Here is a 20102-nt window from a genome sequence, read left to right as displayed (position 1 = left end):
CCCTTTTCAGAACCAAACACTGATGAACTGAACTCAGGTGTGGAACTCATACTGACGTGATAGCGGTACCATCAACCAATATCAGCCCATTTTTTATTGTCCCCCAGAAATGGCAGTGGCAATGGTCAAAAGCCGATCCGCACCTAGAGCCCTTCGAGCTTCAAGTATGGCTCAGCTTGACCCGCCATCCCTCAAAATCTACGGAAGACAAGCATCCAGGCTTTTTTCTGTCCTGCACCGAAGTGGTGGAACGAGCTTTCCCTGGGTGTCTGAACAGCACCTACCTCTTCAGAGAATACTTGGACCAATAGCAAATAGAGTACTATGGTCTCCTTACTGATTTGTGTTTAGTAATGTCTAAACTTAGAGGATCTTTGAACTATTAGTCTATTCTATCTAGCTGAGGTTTTCTTGGGTAAATAGCAAAGCACTTTTGTAAGTCGCTCTGGAGAAGAACGTCTGCTAAATGCCCTAAATGTAAATGTAAATGCAATACCAATGCAGACTGACTCATTAAAGTCTCTGATTAGTCTCTGAGCAGAACCTCAGCTTACACTCATTTTGTTTGGGGTGTTTTGATGAAGTTCTCAGTTGCCAATCTTATGATTTCAATGTGCAGCAGTGTCCAATTTCATTTGGCAACCATCTATACGAACCTTGTACATTAATACACACAGTCGTACACATATTAAGTGTCCTCATAGTGCCTTTAACGGATTCCGTCCGACAAGCAGAAATACATCTGCCGAAACTTACTTACTGTGGATCGTGGCCTCCCTTGCGCGCTCTCTCTCTCTGTGGGTGGGCGAGTGCATGCTCATGCTTACCGCTAGGTAAAAGAAGCAGTATTACAGAGGTTGTTCCCCTGTTTAAATAGTCGGTGGCATTTTCTGATAGAGCTGCTAAGGGAATGTGAGAACCACCTACTGCTCCACTGCGTTGTAGAACCTCCACCGTTCCTCTAAACTGGAGCCGGGCAACCGTGATGAGAACCCGTTGTTTTCAGAAAGTAAGATGGAAATGATGTACAGGTTGGTGTGTTTTTATAAGCGGGAGGGTAAAATCAGATCTTATCTACATTTACATTACATTTAAGGCATGTAGCAGACACTCTTATCCAGAGCGACTTACAAAAGTGCTTTGCTATTTACCCATGAAAAACCTCAGCTAGTTTGAATAGACTAATAATTCAAAGATCCTCTAAGTTTAGACTCTACTGAACACAAGTCAGTAAGGTGACCACTCTGCTATTCACCCAGGTACTCTCAGAAGAGGAGGGTCTTCAGTCTGGGTTTGAATACAGCGAGTGTTGGACTCTGCTGTTCGGACACCCAGGGGAAGCTCGTTCCACCACTTCGGTGCAGGACACAAAAAAGTCTGGACGCTCGTCTTCCGTGGATCTTGAAGTACTTGAAGCTGGAAGGGCTCTTGGTGCAGATCGGATTTGACCATTGCCATCAAGTACGGAGGAGCTGGCTGGTCCAGTCTTGGCTTTGTAGGCCAGCATCAGGGTTTTGAATCTGATGTGGGCAGCAGCTACAGGAAGCCAGTAAAGAGAGAACACAGCAGTGGAGAGACATGGCTGAATTTAGGAACGTTGAAGACGACCCGTGCTGCTGCATTCTGGATGAGTTGCAGGGGCCTGATGGTGCACAGAGGGAGACCAGCCAGAAGAGAGCTGCAGTAGTCATCTGGTCAAGTGTGAACAGAATCCGGTCACAGTAGATCCAGAGACTATCCAGATACTAAAGGCATGGTACTACCAGGTGTAAACAGAACGAATGTGTAGTGATTTCTGAGTCATGTTGGAAAATGTCTGCATCGATAACTGTTATGAAAATGAAAATTCTGTGACTTGTTACCAGTAGATTCCAAATTTGAGGTAGAACAGTGCAGTGCAAAACCTCAGGCCGTCAAAAAAGTGCACAGATGTGGCTGTATTTTTATTATTTAATGATTTGTTTAATTTTCTAAAATCAATACTGAGCCCAAAATATACATCCACCCACTTAGATTACTAATTCAGTGGTGCTGAAAGTCCCACAATGTCTTGTGGGCCTCTTAACTTCCTGTTAGTGATCATGATTGACTACAACCAGCATTGAGCTGTGGAGCAGTGGAACTACTGTGTTCTCTGGAATGATGGGTGGTGGTGCTCCATCCAGTACTTTTGGGATGAGTTGGGATGTGGTGGGTAAGTGATCATCCGACATCTTGATCTTACTAATGGTCCCCAGCTAACATGTCCATGTGGGCCCTGTATGGGTAGCCCAACTGGGAACCAGGACCTTTTTTTTTTTGGTTCTCAGGTTCCATCCTAGTCCCACAAATAAAGGCCCAACAGTGATGGGACCAGGAGGGGTTGAGCATGGGCCCCATCTGGGTTGTACACTGCACATGAGGCCTAGCTGGGACCCATGTGAGATTAGGTTGGGCTGTAACAATGACTCTCATTTGGAGTCCATGCTTCCAAAAGTCCCACTTGGAAGCCACCTAGCCCACGTTCCATGCATGTGAGCCCCACATGAGCATGTTGGCTGGATCTTGTCACTGAATGCAGTCAATTCCTCACAGCAATGCTCTCCCAAAGCTTTGTAAAGCCTTCTTCTTCTTGGACAGTAGAGACAGTAGCACCAACAAAAGCAGCATAAACCCTTTTTAATACCCCTGATTTCAGAGGGAATAATGAATGAACAGATGTCCCAATACTTTTGTCCATTTACCGTATATGCTGTCTCTTGTTCTGCACCTAAAAAGAACAGTTATAACACAGTATAAACACGTATTTCTCAATAAGCAGTCGTGGAGACAGAGTTGTAGAAGAGAGCTGAAGTTTATTAGACACACAACCACAGCAAGTATGTACAAAAGAGTTCAGCTCTCCGGCTTCTCTTACAGAGGGGTGGAGGGGTGTGGGGTGGAGGGGTGTGGGGGGGTGGGGTGGGTATGTCACATTTCTCACAAAGTTATCATTGGCATCCACACTGATAAATTAGTATCTTTTTTTCTCCAGTATAGGCTTCTATATTTATACATGTATATCTTATTTATATAGAGATCTATAGTTCTGAGCTGTTGGTATATCACACTATCCTAGAGAATGGGGGAGAAGGGTTTGGGGGGTCATGGGGGTCGCACCGCGGTTGGCGGGCCGATGGCGGTGAAGGCGAGTTCAACTGGCTGAATCACTCTGTGATACACACTCAGCACCTGTCAATCAAGTCTGGTCACCACGTCACCACAGATTACAGTAAGATTGGACATGCCTGTGCCACAAAGATATCTGATGTATAAAAAGTCATTTTTTCCTACTTTACCTCTACGGCTGTAAACCATTCACATCTGTGCCCTTCTCTAGTCTCTCTCTCTATTTTTTAAATATTATTTTTTGATAAAACATTTAGACGACTCTTTTTTTATTTATTTTTTTAAACAATGGCACCGTGCGACTGCGTTTAGAATATACATGCATTGCTATTCTTTTTTCATAAATACCTTAAACTCCTTCTTTTTAGATAAAATGCTTTTTCTGGACATAACATTTGTCATATAACTCTAAGAACGATGCTTCATATTTACATATTCTCGTACTAGATTTTCATCTATTCGTCTTTTGTTTGATGCCGAGTGATTCAGTAACACCCACACGGTCATGTAAAAGTCTCAGAAAAGGGATAAAATTCGACTAAAATAATCTACAGAAACTATGTTTCCCATATTCATTCCATAACTCAGTTCATAAACATGTGCTTTCGCTCTAGTAACCAGTGTGCTATAAGAACCAGACATTACAGCGAAGCCCTAAAGGATAATTCCACCATATTTGCAAATTTTCTGCATAATTCTTTCTGTGGTTAAAATGTAAACAAGGTCATTTAGAGTGAAGTTCGGTGTGAAACCCATCAACCCAGACTTGGCAACGTCTTTAGGTTGGTGGTTACTAGAACCAGGGCAATGAAATCAAGATCCCTGGTTCACATTAACTATTAAACACTAAATATTAAGTCAATAATTTTCTCTACAATAAACATTAAAACACTGCTGTGCAGTGTGAAGACAGAAATGCAGAACGTCTGAAAACCAGGTGGAATTCCCCAGTTACCCAGCTATCTTTCCCATCTTCTCACAGTTTGCCGTCGTACTAGTGCTGATATAAGTCCAGAAAAGCCATGAGTTCAACATATTTTTCTCTACCGTTATCTTGTGACCACAACTTATAACAGGATAATGTTGTTTTCTCAGGATAACATGATAACATTTTCTTGAAATCAAAACTTTTTTCATAATCCTAAGATGAGTTGTTTTGCTAAGATTCCAACATTCAAGAAAAAGAAAGAGAATATAACAAGTTGTATTATCTTGAGATCACAAGAAAAAATGAGTTGTGATCAACAGAAAACAATGTATAACTGGAGATCACAGGAAAATTAAGTTGTGATCACAGGAAAACCTTTAAGTAAGATTCCAAGAAAAAAAAAGCTGTGATAAAAGAAAAAAAAATCAATTGGGGTCTCTAGAAAAACATCTTTAGTTATCTGTAGATCACAGGAAAATTAAGTTGTGATCACGAGAAAATAACTTTTATCTTGAGATCACAAGAAAATTTAATTGGGACCACACAAAACATTTATCTTGAAATCACAAGAACATTTAGTTGGGAAAGCAACTTTTATCTTGAGATCACAAGAAACATTAATTGGGGTCTCTAGAAAAACAACTTTAGTTATCTGTAGATCACAGGAAAATTAAGTTGTGATCACAAGAAAAAATTACTTTTATCGTGATCACACAAAAAAATAAGTTGGGATAACTAGAAAACAACTTATAAAAATAAACTGCGATCATGAGAAAAACATAAAGAACTAAAAGCCTTTTTGGCCTTTCTGTACACCGCCGTTTTCCCTCAGTATTTATTTTGCTAAAGGAGTGGCCTAAATGTTACGATTTGCCCAAGCCAGATCAGTTAATGTCTGCTGTCTGAAAGAGAAATCAGACGGAGACTACAGTAGCGATCTCTAACACCAGAGGGCGCCACACATGCAGTTCAAGGTTTAACATGTGTTCACATGTTCACGTTCAGTTTTGCACACCAAGAAGGACAGAAAATGACCAGTATCTCCTCAGAGTACGGAAGAAGGGCTACAGTAGGTGCAGAAACGATGCCCAACCCAATCTTACAGTTTCGCCAATCCTCCATTTCCAGTTCTCACTCAGCTTGACTACGACATAGAAACCCAGACGTCTCGGATTGATCCGACGTTTCAAATACAAGAACTAATAATATAAAATTCTTATTAACAAAACTGCTAATCACACAATCTAGAATGATACCAACTCTATATTACATATGATCTGTAACTGTACATTTAGGTAAATATATATATATGTATTTATATATATATTCAACTCAATATATAAAATGCTTTTCTTATGAATAAATAATCAGCTAGTATGATATAGATTTTCTAAGAATTACATAAAAAAGGGAAAAAAAGCTGTACAAAGTAATATCAGTTAAGAACAAAAAAACAAACAAACAAAAATGACAACATAAAGCTTCATTTGCATCATTTGTATTAATTTTTTCCCCAGTGACATGTGATTACCAGCCTTTATGAACATTGTACACAAATACCTGATAACTGACTAAAGTACAACCATATACATACAGTACTATGGGCCCCCCATATATATTTATGTATATATATATAAGGTGAAATGTATTGATATATATATATATATATATATATATATATATATATATATATATATATATCAATGTATCAATATATTACTTTACATTGTGTATGGGATGTTTTTGTGTACCTATAAACCTAGTGGTAAGATATTTTATTGACATTACCCTTAAACATAAGGGTGCTTCTAATGGTTCCTTGAGGGATGCCATTAAAGATTCACTTTCGGCTCCATAAATAACCATGATTGTAAACGAATTTTCATAAATAAAAGTACATTAAGTAAAGATTCTTCAGACCTTTAAAATCCTCTTCACACCTACACTTATCTCTATTACAAACATGCTTCTTTATGAAACCAAATGTGGCTCATCTATGGCATCCCCCAAGGAACCATTAGAAGCACCCTTTAGTTTTTAAGAGTGACTGGGACTCGGTTTGATCTGTGTCCAGAACACCAGGCTTGAGTGTGAGCTATATGTGGGATCTTCGCTACTCGCCTCGAGTGAACATGAAGCCCTGCCCGTTTTCATCAGTGGAAATTTGTGAAATTTTCTCGGACCCTCCTGCAGCCCTCCAGGGTTTGAGAATATTAAAAAACCTCCCTTTTCGCTCCACTTGGTTCTGCTCTTTACTCCGGGGATAGAGAGAAAGAGAGTGAGAGAGAGAGAGTAGAGGGAATGGATGTCATGGTCAGTGCTGTAGCTATTTTTTTAGCTGCTCAACATCTCCAGCAGGGCATGAAGCCCACTTCTGCCTCCCAGGACGAGCGCAGCACTCCGAATTAGGAGCTTTTTATGGACTTGACTGTGATCACTGCTGCATGAATAAGCGAATTTTCTCATATTTGACTCGACTTTGTCAGACTCGAGGTCTGGGGGCTCTCTATACTGCAGCAAACCCAAGATCTATGGTCCTGTTAGCATGTTGCTAACGTAGCTTACTCCATACATGCTGTCTTAGGGTTCTCATATTTGCAGCCCACCAGACAGTTCAAGGTGTGAGTAAGTTTAGGGGTGGGCCAATTGTGCTATCCATCCTCTGCTCTGCCCACGAGTGCAGTTTAGGCCATGTAGTAGCAGCTGTTGCTAAGTTTGACCACCGCATAGATTGTGTGTGAGATTAGGTGTAGAGCTAATTAGTTACTTTAAGTTGCACTCATTGCTGACACAAATGTGCAAATGCACACACACAGCTTGTCCAGTCCCTGTAGAGAAGTATTATAGCCAATCTAATAGGACTCTCTGGAGCAGATAAGCATGAACCTATTGCAATTGCCTAATGCCAGACGTGGGCTAGAGGGGTACAAAGCCCCCCAGCATTGAGCTGTGGAGCAGGGGAAGAAGTGAGCTCTCTGGAATGATGGTTGGTGCTCCATCCAGTACATTTGGTATGCGTTGGGGATAGGGTGGAGATTTTGAGGCTGAATTCAATCAGATTCAATGCAGCAATAACAGCAAAATCTAGTAGAAGGCCATCGCTGGATAAACTCCAGGGCATCAGGAAAACTCATTTTTAATAGGCTTGATTTCTGAAGGAACAAAAAATGAGCAGGTGTCCCAATACTTTTGTCCATATAGTGTGTGTATATTGCCAGCGATCTGTATAGTATGTATTGTGCATTTGTGGGCGGAGCATGTATAGGTCAACAGTGCTGTGTTTAATCTACCAAACCGAAAACTCATGCACAAGCAAATGTATCAATGATAAGATTTGTAAAATACACATGCACACACACACACACACACACACACACACACACACACACACACGAAAACCACACACAAAAGCTCTCGTATCTCCACACCTCATCTGCAGGCGTCTTTGGTGTTTTATCGAGGTGCAACTAAAAGAATAAAGCGACGGTGAAGGAGCAAAAACCCAGAGCCATTAAAGCACCCTTTTAGTCAAACTGTGTCACTCAAGCCCCCCGACTCACTCTGCAATGCCACTCAAGGCCCCACATCAAGAGCTCCCGAGAGAGGGCTTTGCAAGACTCTCTCAAACTAAGACAAATCTGGAGCAGCTTTGTCTTTTCTTCTCTCTAACAGCAAATAAATGGGTGTAAAAATGCAAAGTGAAGCTTCAAACCGCAGCAATTTGGCTACATTTTGGAATCTGCACTCCCAGAAAACATGCCCATGTGGGGCCTGTATGGGTAGGCCAACAGGGAAGCAGAAACAGGTTTGTCCATGGGTCATTGGCATGTTGGCACGTATGGATGCCCACTAGGGTCCCATCAGATTGAGTGATGGGACCAGGAGGAGTTGAGCATGGGCCCCATCTGGGTTGTACACTGCACATGGGGCCTAGATGGGACCCATGTGAGATTAGGGCGGGCTGTAATGATGGGGAAGCCCATTTGGGAAGCCCAACTGGGTCCCAGTAACAAGACATGTACAAACCCATCAGATTCCATGCCCACCTGGAACCCACCTAGTCCACGTTTCACTCATGTGAGTCCCACCTGAGCATGTTGGCTGGACTGATTCTGAAAATATTAAATATCGTTCAATAAAGTGCTCATTATGAACTGTATTTTATGGGATACTATTTAAAACGGTATGTGCTATTTGTTTTAGTTTGTGCTCATTTTTGGCGAATCATTAACCTCCCCCCCAATCATTAACCCCCCCCTGAGGTTGGTTAAGGATGGATGGTTTAGCTGGTCTACCAGCATAACCAACTTGAACAAGCTTGTCAACCAATTTGACCAAGCTTGCTGACTATCATACATAACACTCATACTGACAGACCAGCTAGTCCATCAAACTTAACTGACAACATAAATAATGCTGTATGAGAGCTGAGCTGGTTGACCAGCTGCCCAGCCAGCATGCTCATGTGGGGCTCACATGGGTGGAATGTGGGCTAGGTGGGTTCCAGGTGCGAGTTTGTACATGTGTTGCTACTGGGACCCTATCTTACAGCCCACCTTGATCTCACATGGGTGCCATCTAGGAGGACCATGGTTAACCTGTCCTGGTATCATCACTGACCCTGGTGGGCATCCAGATGTGGGACCAACCAATGTAGAACCTAAGGATGAAACCTTCTGGTTCCCAGTTCAGCTAATTATACAGGCCCACATGGGCATGTTAGCTGGATGACTTATCAACATAGAGTGTGCTCAGCTTTCCAACCACTTTGACCAACAAAGACCATCTGAAATCAAGTACCGGCAAAAGCTGGTCCTGCACTGGAATATTTGAAAGGTTACTATACCAGAATAACAGTGAAATATTGTGCTGTGAAGGACAGAAGGTAGTAAAAAGCATAAGACTTCTGCACAGCTAAAGCTACAGCTAAAGGAGACAGATTTGTTGCCTGTAATTAAGCTGATTCCCCTACGGGACAGGCAAAGCTGGAGATCCAGCACTTCCAGCCTGGACTATCCATCTGAATCAGCTGTAAGACACCGAGCACGAGCGCTAATCTCTCCTCTGGCCGCCTGCCGCCAACACCGGCCCCACACTCACGCCATTGTTTTCATCCCTGCGCCAAGACGAATCCGTTTCAAATGCTCGTCCTGTCAAACAGCCGAACAAAAAACGACCCTGACTCTCCGAATTCTCTCCCTGTTGTTCCTGTGCTTGCTCGCCCACTCTTTCTCTCTCTCTCGCCAGGCTAGGAGCTCTCTGACAGGAAATCCGCGGGCTGTGTCGATGACACATTAGCTACGTAAGACCTAGGCCCAGAGCAAGATAGCCAAGCAGCTTAGAAGTGTGTGTTTATGTGTGTGTGTGTGTGTGTTTGTGTGAGTGAGTCATAAGGTTAAGAGACAGACAGACAGACAGACAGACAAAAATGACTAAGGCCATCCAAGGTCTCCATCACAGGGTTCAAGCGGGTCCCTGGTGCTCCGTCTGCCTCCTGACTTCAGTGTCTGTGTCCACAATCGGAGGAGCTAACAGATGTCAGCTGTCGTATCTGTGAGGGGCTGCTAGCAAAGTGCTTCCCGAGTCCAGTCCTGGAGCCCATTTTACTGGAATTACTGGACACGGGGCTTTTTAACCCCTAATAGTTGCAGTTATCATGGGCGATAACATAAGTATGCTCTCCCGCCTTGCAAAAGTGCATGTTAGGGGGTCAATAATGAGCGTGCGGAGGTAGGGCTAATGCTGCGTTCCAGAAGTTACCCCAGAAGTCGGATGTCGGAGCTAGGAATGACGTGACTGCATTCCAGTAAAACATTCGGATAATGTTATGTCCCACTTTTTATATCCCAGGTTAGCACTGTTAGTGATGCCACTGATAACAATGCATCATGCAGTATTTTGAGTGTCCAGACAGCACTACTACTGGGTATGACTGATTTACTGAGACACAAACTGGTGGAACTGCTGTTACTGCTGTTGATGTGCAGTGTGGCCATCTTGGATTTTGAACTGGTGAGGCTCTTCTGACTTTCAGAGTAGGAAATCAGACTTGTGGAGTCAAACCAACTTCCAAAATCCAACATCCCAGTTCAAATGGAACGCAGCATGGGCAGTATGGGCAGGGTACAAAAGAGTCAATCAGAGACTTTTCTGTTTCTCTGCAGCGACCAGTGGGAAAGCCAGCATTCAGAAGGTTGCTACCCACCGCTTCATAATGGCTGAGAGCAACATATCCGGGTATTTTGCCAGTATTTTGCCCCGCCCCTTTTTGGGTGAATACTGTTGCTCTAATTTGATTGGCAGTAAATACAAATATGGCCTTTAGAAGCATAAAATTAGCATAAACTTTATATACATTTATAGCTATTAGCAGTCCAAAACCTATGACTAGCCAGGCAACCAATCACATCATGTTTCCTTATATAGAAAAAAATTAAGAAATTAGGGCTAATGAGTGTTCTTTCAGTAGGCCTCCGTCAAAGTCAAACGACCCTACCCAGTCGGTTGTACCGAACAGTTCGATTTATTGATTAATTTATCAATGATGAATCGACTGCCTATCATTTTATTATATAATCATGGCATTAATGCAGCATTTAGACTTTTTAGATTTATTAATTAACATTCAGAATCAACATTCAGTTCTCTGACTCTCATAATAATTTAGCTGTCACCTTTAGCATCACTAACTGACCTGTGATGAAGTGTCTGCTACAGATGTACACGTACTAACTGGCCGGGTCCGAACTTGCAAAAAAGCAAAACATTTTTTTTGGTGGCAACAATAATACGACTGGGTACATTTTCACCCAAAAGGGGGCGTGACTGTTGGTACGACAAGGAAGTGACGTGTGGTTGCTCTCACCCATCGAGGGGAAAATCCTGTCTATTTCGTCGTCCGTTTAGGTGGAGTTACAGATGCAGCAGAACTGAATTTCCAACCTTTAGGGGGCGCACTAAGCAGGTTTGCAGCAGCAGAAGTGTCATTTATCAACATAAAATGGTTATTATTGGACAAATGAGATTTTTTTAATTACCTTTGCAATTAAGCTGCACCAGAATCAGAACAATATGTTGACTTGATTGCTCTCCCCCCTCCAAGGCTACATCTAATAATAAACCTACACCAGGGATGGAAGGACTACACCCTCAAGACTGTGCGGGTAACTCTACGTTAACACTAAGTAAAAAAAAGGCAAAGCAATTTAACCCCCAGTACTAAAGCAGAGGTCAGGGCTGGAGTTGGGAAGCACTGTGCGACAGCAAATGTAATATTAGGCCTGATTAGACCACCCACCGAAGAACCCTCTAGAACATGAGGTCCACCTCTGACCAGCTCATTAGGCCAGGCAGTGAGCTAAACGGATACACAGATGCTAGACCAGTGCTAGTGAGTGCTAAACAAAGCATCGCGCAACAGGAGCCCCTCCATCTGCTCCTCTACTTGCCGATGAACCCTGTGAAAGCCTCTCCCTGTGGCCGTCTCACAGGGGAAAAACGAAGCGTTTGTGCCAGCCTTGTGCTCGTTATCAGGTACGATCACTGAGACGCTTCCTCAGCTGAGGAGATCCTGTGTGCTGTGTTGTTTTTCCAGCCTACATCCCTGCAGATTCTGCTGCTTGTGCTTTTGAGGACCGACCACATCGCATCACATCGCTGCAGCTCAAACGGCCTTTGGACAAACGGCTCTCTTAAGGCATTTTAGCTGGGCCGAAACCATCAATCTCCAAGCCTCCTGCTCTGTCTGACTGGACCCCGTCCGAGAACCTGGCAAAGCTGCCAGCGTCCTCCTCCTTCGTCCCACAATTCATCTGTCGCTGTGGCAACCTTGTGCCAAGTAACGGAATGCGTAAATATGGAAATATGACAAACTAGCTGTGAGAAAAGCCACTGGTCTGAATGAGGACGGAAAGTGTTGGAGTAGGGCAGTGTGCATACGAGAGGGACTATACACCATATAGAAAACATGACCGTACTCTGTATTCCTGTTACATCATCATTGATTTAAAAACGTCATGAGGATGATAGCACCAGTTTGGATTGGCTTCCTTCAGTGTTACCCAGAAAGAACTCAAAACGCCTCCAGAACTCAAAACGCTGATCACGCAGTTTTGTTTTCGCTGTTTTTTTGTCTCTTTTTTTCACATTCTGTCATTTTAAATATTTATATGTTTGATAAAAATCTGAACACACACGGACTACTACTGTACTGACTCTTCGATTATTATTGCAGACTCTACTCGGAATTATACAGTTTCACAGTCTAGCTATTATTACACTCGAGAAAATGAGAAACTCTACTGGACTCCACGAGGTCTCCGACGCGCGAGATCTGGCAAACAGACTGTGGGTTGGGTACAGAGTCATTCTCCTGGGCAGCGGTAGGCTGGCCTGGTGGTGCTGCAGAGCTCCAGTCTTGGAGCCTCTAGGGGGGGTTGGTGTCCAAGCCCATCTGTGGGCTCCTTGCTCTGGGAACTGGCAGTACGGCAGTACGGCTGGGTGGCTGGATTTCAGGGGGACCCAGATGGGAGGACAGTGGGTCCAAGACAAGGAAGAGATGGTAGCCCACAGTTCAAAAATCAAAGGTGCCAAAAAAAGGGGGTTCTGCAGAGTGATGCCCTAGAAGATTTTTGATTCCCTCGTGAAGCTTTCAGTGGTTGGTTCATTTAAGGAATCCAATTGAAGTGCTTGCTCGAAGTGACACAATATATCAAAACTTTTGATTGGCTGAAGAACCTTCAATGGATGGTCCTTTAAAAAAAACACCACTGGAAGGTTCTTTATGCAGATAAATAGGGTTTCTTTTGTAGTGTTGCCCCAGAAGAACCATTTTTGAGTCCATCAAGAACCCTTCAATGGGTGGTTCCTTTAGGAAACTCACCTGAACATGCTTGATTGGAGTGACACCATAGAAGAACCATTTTTGAGTCCCTCAATTTATGGTCCTTTATGCCACAGAAGCGATGCCACAGAAGAACCATTTTTCCATTGAGTCCCTCAAGAACCTTTCAATGGATGGTTCTTTTAAGAAAAATCAATGAACAGTGCTTGATTGGAGTGACACCATAGAACAACTCTAAAATTTTCTCCAGAACCTTTTAACTGATGGTTGAAAAGATGCTTCCTAAACTGAAAAGGGTTCCTTGTAGCGATGCCTCAAAAGAACCAAGAGTCCCTCAAGAACCTTTCAAAGAATCAGTTGAAGGTGCTTCTTTGGAGCGACTTCATAGAAGAACCATTTTTGAGTCCCTCAATTTATGGTCCTTCAGAAAACACCACTGAAAAGTTCTTTAACTCTGAAAAGGGTTCTTTGTAGCGATGCCATAGAAGAACCATTTTTGAGTCCCTCAATAACCTTTTAATGGAAGGTTCTTTTAAGATATACAAGTGCTTGTTTGGAGTCACACCATAGAAGAACCACTTTTGATTCAATGGATGGTTCTTTTAAAAACACGACCCTGAAAAGGGTTCTTTGGAGCAACACCATAGAAGAACCCATTCTGAGTCAAGAACCATCCTTTCAAAGGAAGGTTCAATTGAGAAAGTGCTTTTGGGAGTGACGCCATTTCTTTTAGGGAACCAAAAATGGTTCTTTCATTTTTTGGTACCTTTGTTTTAATAGTGCATGTGTGTGTGTGTGTGTGTGTGTGTGTGTAGTCTCGAGTCTCTCCATTGCGGAGTGTAATAGTGTATGGCGAGGTTACAGCTGAGGAAAGGCGTAGGAGAAGAACTCCACATGGCCGCTCTATCTTTAACCTCTTAAACACCAGACAGCGGTCAGCTGGCCCACGTTTCCATTGGTCACTCTTGTGGCTTACAATAATGTCTCAGTCATTTTGCACTGGTTTGTGTGTAGGTACTAAAGAACAAGCCTTAGAACGTGGACACAAGGAGCAGAACAGGTCAGAGTCAATTGATCCAGCAGTAGCTCCAGTGCTCTTTCCTCAGCCTTGCTGTGGATGACCCTGGTGTTGAGGCTAAATCCTTTAGCAGCTGCATTTCCAGCATCCCTTCGCTGCGTAAGGCTGATGGCAAGAAAGCTAAGCAACTCATGAGTGTGCGTGTGTTTAGCGTGTGGGTGAGGAATAAGGTTATAAGCAGGAAATGAAAAAAAAAAACATCCCTTCATTCTTTGGAGGTGCTCTCCAAATTAGCTGCAGCTTTGCTGACCTCTTTCTCGTCCTTGCTGACCTCCTTGTCTTGCGTCAGGCTGCGGTTGGACAGGGGCTTCAGGGCCAGCGAAGAGAGATTGAGAGCAGACAGAGGAGAAGAAGAAGAAGAGGGGGGTGACGGAGAGGTAGGAGATGTAGGCGACCGGCCGTTGGACACTGGCAGGGGTAGTGTATCAGAGGTGTTAGCGCGCTGCTCCCGGAGGAGCCGGTGGTGTCTGAAGGTGGAGGACAGCAGCAGGGCCTCAGCTGACAGGCTGGTGGTGGCTGACAAGCTGGCCAGCAGGGCTTTGGCCTGGCTGGAGGAGGACAGCGAACCCTCCTGGGGGTACTTCCGGAGGCCAGAGGGCAGCCGGCCTGAGAAGCTAGCGGCCCGGGAGCTGGAGAGCGGGTGTTCGGATGCTGGTGAATCCCCCAGAGCCTACGGTCAGCAGGGAGTGGAGGAGTAGAGAGGAGAGCGAAGAGAAAGAAAGAAGGAAGTGAGGAGATGGAGTGGACTATTATTGAGGGCCTGGCTAAGGTTCGGCTGGGCATTGGGCGTATCTTGAATTTCTTTGTGGTTGTTTTTTTATAACCACACATTTGCCACACGTTCACACCATAAAAAGTAATGCTCCGAATTTGCTTAATTTGATTATTTGCAAATAAATAAAATATTGTTTTTTAATTAAAAGAAAAAAGAAAAAATCCATCTGCTCTGAACATTTAAAAACAGATAGAACTAGTCCTGAATTAGAGTATGTTATTTTTTTGTCTGTGTCTCTTAGTCGACATATTTTTCAGCAGTAATTGTTCCATATACAGTGGGATCCAAACGTTTGAGACCGCCAGTAGAAATGCCTCTATTTTGCATCACCTTCTAGTTGATCTGCATAACAGTTAAAAAATAATAGTAAAATTCAAACACATTTTTTTAAACAATTTTTATAATTTCTTAGTATTTGGATCCTCTTTTTGGTGTGCAACTGAGCTGTATGGGCTCATAATAGCTGAAAATGGGCACAGATGGGAGACATTTTACAGATGGGACAATTTTAAGGGCCTGTGACTGGCAGGGACCCTAGATATGTATAAATGAGTAATTGGGGTAGAACTGCCAAACAGAACTGTGGGACCCATTGTACTATCTTTTAATGGGGCCCAAAACACAAGCCTCAACAGTCAGATCAGAACATTATGACCACTTACCCAATAGTGGGAATAACCGTCATTGGCTTGGCTGACACTAGTGAGATGTCGTGGCTGGACTGACTGTATCAGTTGATGAAGGTGGCCATTATAGAGGTTAGCTGCTCCACAGTAGAGCGTTAATTGCTTTGTATCACTCAGCGGAGTTGTCGTTCCCCTCTGGCATCAATGGCCTGTTTGGCACCACTGTTATGCTGTAGGGAGGCTCTCAAATGTCCCTGGAAGAATTAATTCCAAACTAGGGGTGGTCATAATATTCTGATATGACCGCGGCAGTGGGCGAAGGGTGGTACCATCTCTGAGACAGCTAACTTTGGGATGTTGTAGAGCTGCTGTAGTGAAGGTGTTGTGAGAATGGACCTCTCACATATTGAGAGCCTCCCAACAGCATAACAGTGGTACCACATGGGCCACTGATGCCAGAGGGGAGCGGCGACTCCAGAGAGATGTACAGAACAATCAACGCTCCACTGTGATGACCACCTTCCCTCACCTAATACAGTCAGTCCAGCCACAACGTCCCACTAGTGTCATCCAAGCCAAGGGTCCTTAATCCCACTATTAGGTAGGTGGTCCTAAAATTCTCACGTGACTGTGTATTTGATCAGAGTGGAACTGATACTGATTTGAAAGGAAGTAAATTCAAAGCATTATATTTTTCAGTAAACACACACACACACACAGACACAGAGCCTAATGGGCAGCAGGGCAGGAGAGTGGACAAACCAAAAGACAGTGAAGAGAGTGGACAGGTCTTATACTATCACAGGCCTGACTTGTGATGTTGGAATTTGAGCCTTTTTCTAATGCAATCAACCACACACACTTGACATGTGGACATGTGGGCCTGGTGGTGGAGGGGGTACAGAGGGGGTGTCAGTGTTGAGGGGCAGGGGGTGTAGACAAGGCCTGATAAGGAGGAGAGGTTGAAAGAGAGAAAGAAAGAAAGAGAGGTGGTCGTGCAAGCCTGGGTCAGATCAGGTGAAGTAGTCGCTCTTCTCACTGCTGCGAGGGTCACAGGGGTCAAAGGTGTCGGGATGCCATGGTGAACCATTGAGGACACAGAAGTGAGAGCATCGTCGTCGCGGAGACGATGGCAGGTCACGGTGAGGATGAGGAGGATGGGAGAGGGAGGGGAGATAGGAGGAGGGGTGAGGACAGAAGACAGAAGACAGACACTGGTTAGTATCAGCCATGCATGATTTCACAGCATAAGGAAAACAGCCGCTGTGTTCAGAGGGTTCCCCTTATGCTGGTACTGTAACACTGGCAATGCAGCAGGATCTGTAGATCACCATTACTTTACAATAATAGGAGGTTATAGGACTTCTGGTCGCAGGTACGAATAGAGCTTGAGAAACCTCAGTTCCTGTGATGACTGATGCTGGCGTAGCTGCTGCAGTTCTGTGATGGTGTGACTGCTGGTTATTTATACACCGATTGGCCATAACATTAGTTCACTGACAGATCTTCATATACAGTGGCATATTTCACTTCACCTGCCAGTGGTACTAATGTTATGGCTGATGGTGTATTCAGTAATAGAACATTGTGTAACTCAATGTCTTCGGTAATTATGAGCTCAACATCTGTATATGCTGGTGTGTTTGTATGTTAAATGTAACATACAAAAGCAACATCTGTGCTGATAGCGCCCACTTCTGGAGGAACTTCATACTGCAAAAAGTTGAAAATTGACAAATCTGAGTTCACTTGTTTCCCATACGGACATTACTGTCCAGCCGGCTGCAGCAGCAGTGCAAACGTTCTCAGAAGGTAAATAAAGGAGTTGAGAATCTGCAGCAGTGTGGAGCTATTTTACAGTGGAACCTGAAAACAGACCATAATATCTGACCCTTTATAAAACTCTCACTGAAACGGCCTGCTTTACCAGCGGGAGAACCGGCACTCTCCTTTCTCTGCTTTTAAACCAGCACTGAAGAACCCATTCAGAATCGAGTAGAGGCTAATGCTAATGCTAATGCTAATACACACACATACGCTATAGAACCCCAAATCACACACACAGCACATTCACCCACTATAAACCAGCTATTACACACCAGTAGACCAACAACAACCACAGATACCAGTCCAGAGTGTGTACCACTACACACACTCATACACACACACAGGAGGTAATTAGACTGCAGTGTGTTAAAAGAGCTGGAAGCTGATTGGTCAGGGAGGAGAGTCAGACTGGATTATCAGATATTAAACACTATAAAACATCATTTTAAGAAAAGTCTCGACTAAACTAAATCAGTCAGTCCAGAATGTCTGATTATAGAAATCGTTATCTAAACTGTGGAGCTGCATTATATATATATATATATACATATAATACATATTATATGTATATATATATATATATATATATATATAATTAAAATGAGGAAGATAGGGATGTCCCGATCCGATCCAGTGACTCAGAATCGGGGGCCGATCCAGGCATTTTTGATGGATCAGATATTGGCTTAGGTTAAGGTTCCGATCCACTTCCGATCCTTAGGTTTGCTGATACAGGGTGCCATCTGCCGTCCTCTAGGTGCCGCTAATAGACATGATCCTCAGCTGCTGCAGGTGAACTTCTAATTCTTTGGAAAGCTACCCCAGACCTTATTCAGGTGAGGAAACTAAACAGAGCTTTATTGAACTGATAAGTGCAGCGATGTTACCAGTTAGCAGCCAAAACAAAAGCTAACGTTAGCTTCTTAGGCTAACTCTGCATTCCACCTTAAATCCATCCAATTCAACAGCATCACTGCTGCATTATTTAAGGTGGAACAGAAAGTTCAGGGAAGAAGGAAACTGAGTTCGCTCAGAGCCTCGCTGTGAACGAGAGAGCAGCAGGTAAAGAGTGTGCAATCTGCAACAACACAGATATTTCATCCCATTAGATCCATTTCGGAAGATCTAACGTTCCTCCCATCCCGTCTTACGCTGGATTAGAAACCAGACTATGATGGAAATGCTCTGTTCAACAGCCAGAGAATTATTGCTCCTTTCTTTGGGTCTAAACCAGCTCTGAACAGCACATTCAGAACCATGGAGGAGGCTAATGCTAATGCTAACACACACACAAACTAAGTGATCAGACTGAAGAGCTGTTAAGAAACTGGAATCTGAATGGTCAGGTGGGTCGGTCAGACTGGACTGTGAGATATTAAACACTAGAGTTTAAAAAGTTGCTCTGAACAAAGTATTAGATCAGATTAGATCAGATCAGAATTTAGTCTGATTACAGAAACTGGTCCTAAAATAGTGATTTTACGGCTATCTACTAGCATGGATTAGCACAGCTTACCGGAACTGTGGGGCATTCTGTATCATTTACAGAGACACAAAGATCAGATCGGATCAGACCAGATCAGATCAGTTTCGGCAGATTATCAGCATTAAGAAGATCGGATCGGATCGGGGTTAAAAACCTTGATCGGGACATCCCTGGAGGAAGCTGTTTAATTAGCATCTCAATAAACGCACTCCACATTTGGGAGTAATTGGTGGAGTTCCTCTACATACAGCAACTAAAGATCACAGCCTTTCCCCTCAACGAGTCCGAGCGCTGCAGTGCACCTGCTGAATTACTGTAAACGTCTTTGATCCACGAGTGCACCAGATGGCGCCTCACTAAGGCATGTAAGTCTAAAGTGTCGGACCAGAGAGAGCGAGAGAAGGAGTCAGGAATATGAGAGAGAGAGAGAGAGACGGGGAAAAAAGGACAGATGGGAAGAAATTGAGCCTCAGATCAAAAGAAGAAGAGAACTTCACAGATGAAGATGTATCAGAGGTCTCTCTGAGGCTTTACCCCTGCAGAGAGTTCTTTGATAGGTAGGATCACACAGGCGGCAGAGCTTGATTTAACAGTGTGTCGTTTATTAAACGCAGATAAAACTGTGGTTGCGCTGCAGCTTCCAGGTGTAACTTCGCTGCTCTGGTTAATTTCAGTAGGAGGCCGAAATCATGACTAATAAAATTAACGAGCGGCAAAAACACATTTATTAGCATTTTAAAAAATCAGCGTATGGACTTTATTAAAGAGTAAAATAATGTAATATGGAGATGAAAGAATAAGAAAACAAGAGAGAGAGAAAAGGAAGGGGTGCAGAGGAAGGGAAAGGGAAAAGGGAAAGGTGGATAGAAAGATAAGAAAAAAAGAGAAAAGGAAGAGATGCTGGGAAAGGAAAAAGAGAGATGGAAATGAGGAGATGAAGAGACCTGAAATGGAAAGAAGGGGGAGATGGACAAAAGAGAAGAAAGATGAAAAAAAGAGAGAGGAAAGAAGAAAGGGAAGAAGGGGGTGCAAAGGAAGGGATGGAGAGAAAGGAAGATGGACAAATAAAAACAAACAGGAATAAGAGAAGAGAGGGGAAAATAAGAGAGGGGGGAAGGGAGGAATGGAGAGGCAGTGGAGATGGACAAATTGGAAAAATGGGAAAAAGAAGGAGAGAGGAAGAAAGGGAAGAGATGGAGAGAAAGGGGAAATGGACAAATTGTGAAATAATGGGAAATGGTAAGAACGGGACAAAAGGGAAGAACGGGACAAAATGGGAAATGGTAAGAAAGGGACAAAAGGGAAGAACGGGACAAAATGGGAAATGGTAAGAAAGGGACAAAAAGGAAGGCACAGGGAGAAGGGTGGTGTGGGAAAAGGCTGGAAGAAAGGG

The 20102-nt window shown here is 43.5% G+C and overlaps 1 protein-coding gene across 10 annotated transcripts in view; it reads right to left on the bottom strand.

Annotated features, from left to right (window-relative positions):
* Nucleotides 1-2814: 2814 nt before the first annotated feature.
* The window catches only part of srcin1a (SRC kinase signaling inhibitor 1a), a 200166-nt gene continuing 182878 nt past the window's right edge, over nt 2815-20102 (bottom strand). For 9 of the 10 annotated variants that reach the window (XM_072693175.1, XM_072693178.1, XM_072693174.1 and 6 more), the window contains one exon: nt 14565-16437. In XM_072693175.1, the coding sequence (XP_072549276.1) occupies nt 16432-16437 (6 nt within the window). In that variant the 3' untranslated portion in view covers nt 14565-16431. Of the gene's footprint in view, nt 16438-20102 lie in introns of all 10 variants that reach the window. The other variant, XM_072693182.1, reaches the window with a different exon arrangement.

Source organism: Salminus brasiliensis, chromosome 12 (genome assembly GCF_030463535.1).
Source record: "Salminus brasiliensis chromosome 12, fSalBra1.hap2, whole genome shotgun sequence".
NCBI classification, from domain to species: Eukaryota; Metazoa; Chordata; class Actinopteri; order Characiformes; family Bryconidae; genus Salminus; species Salminus brasiliensis.
The sequence above is the reverse complement of the archived record's forward strand: the minus strand, read 5'-3'. Positions and strand labels throughout refer to the sequence as shown.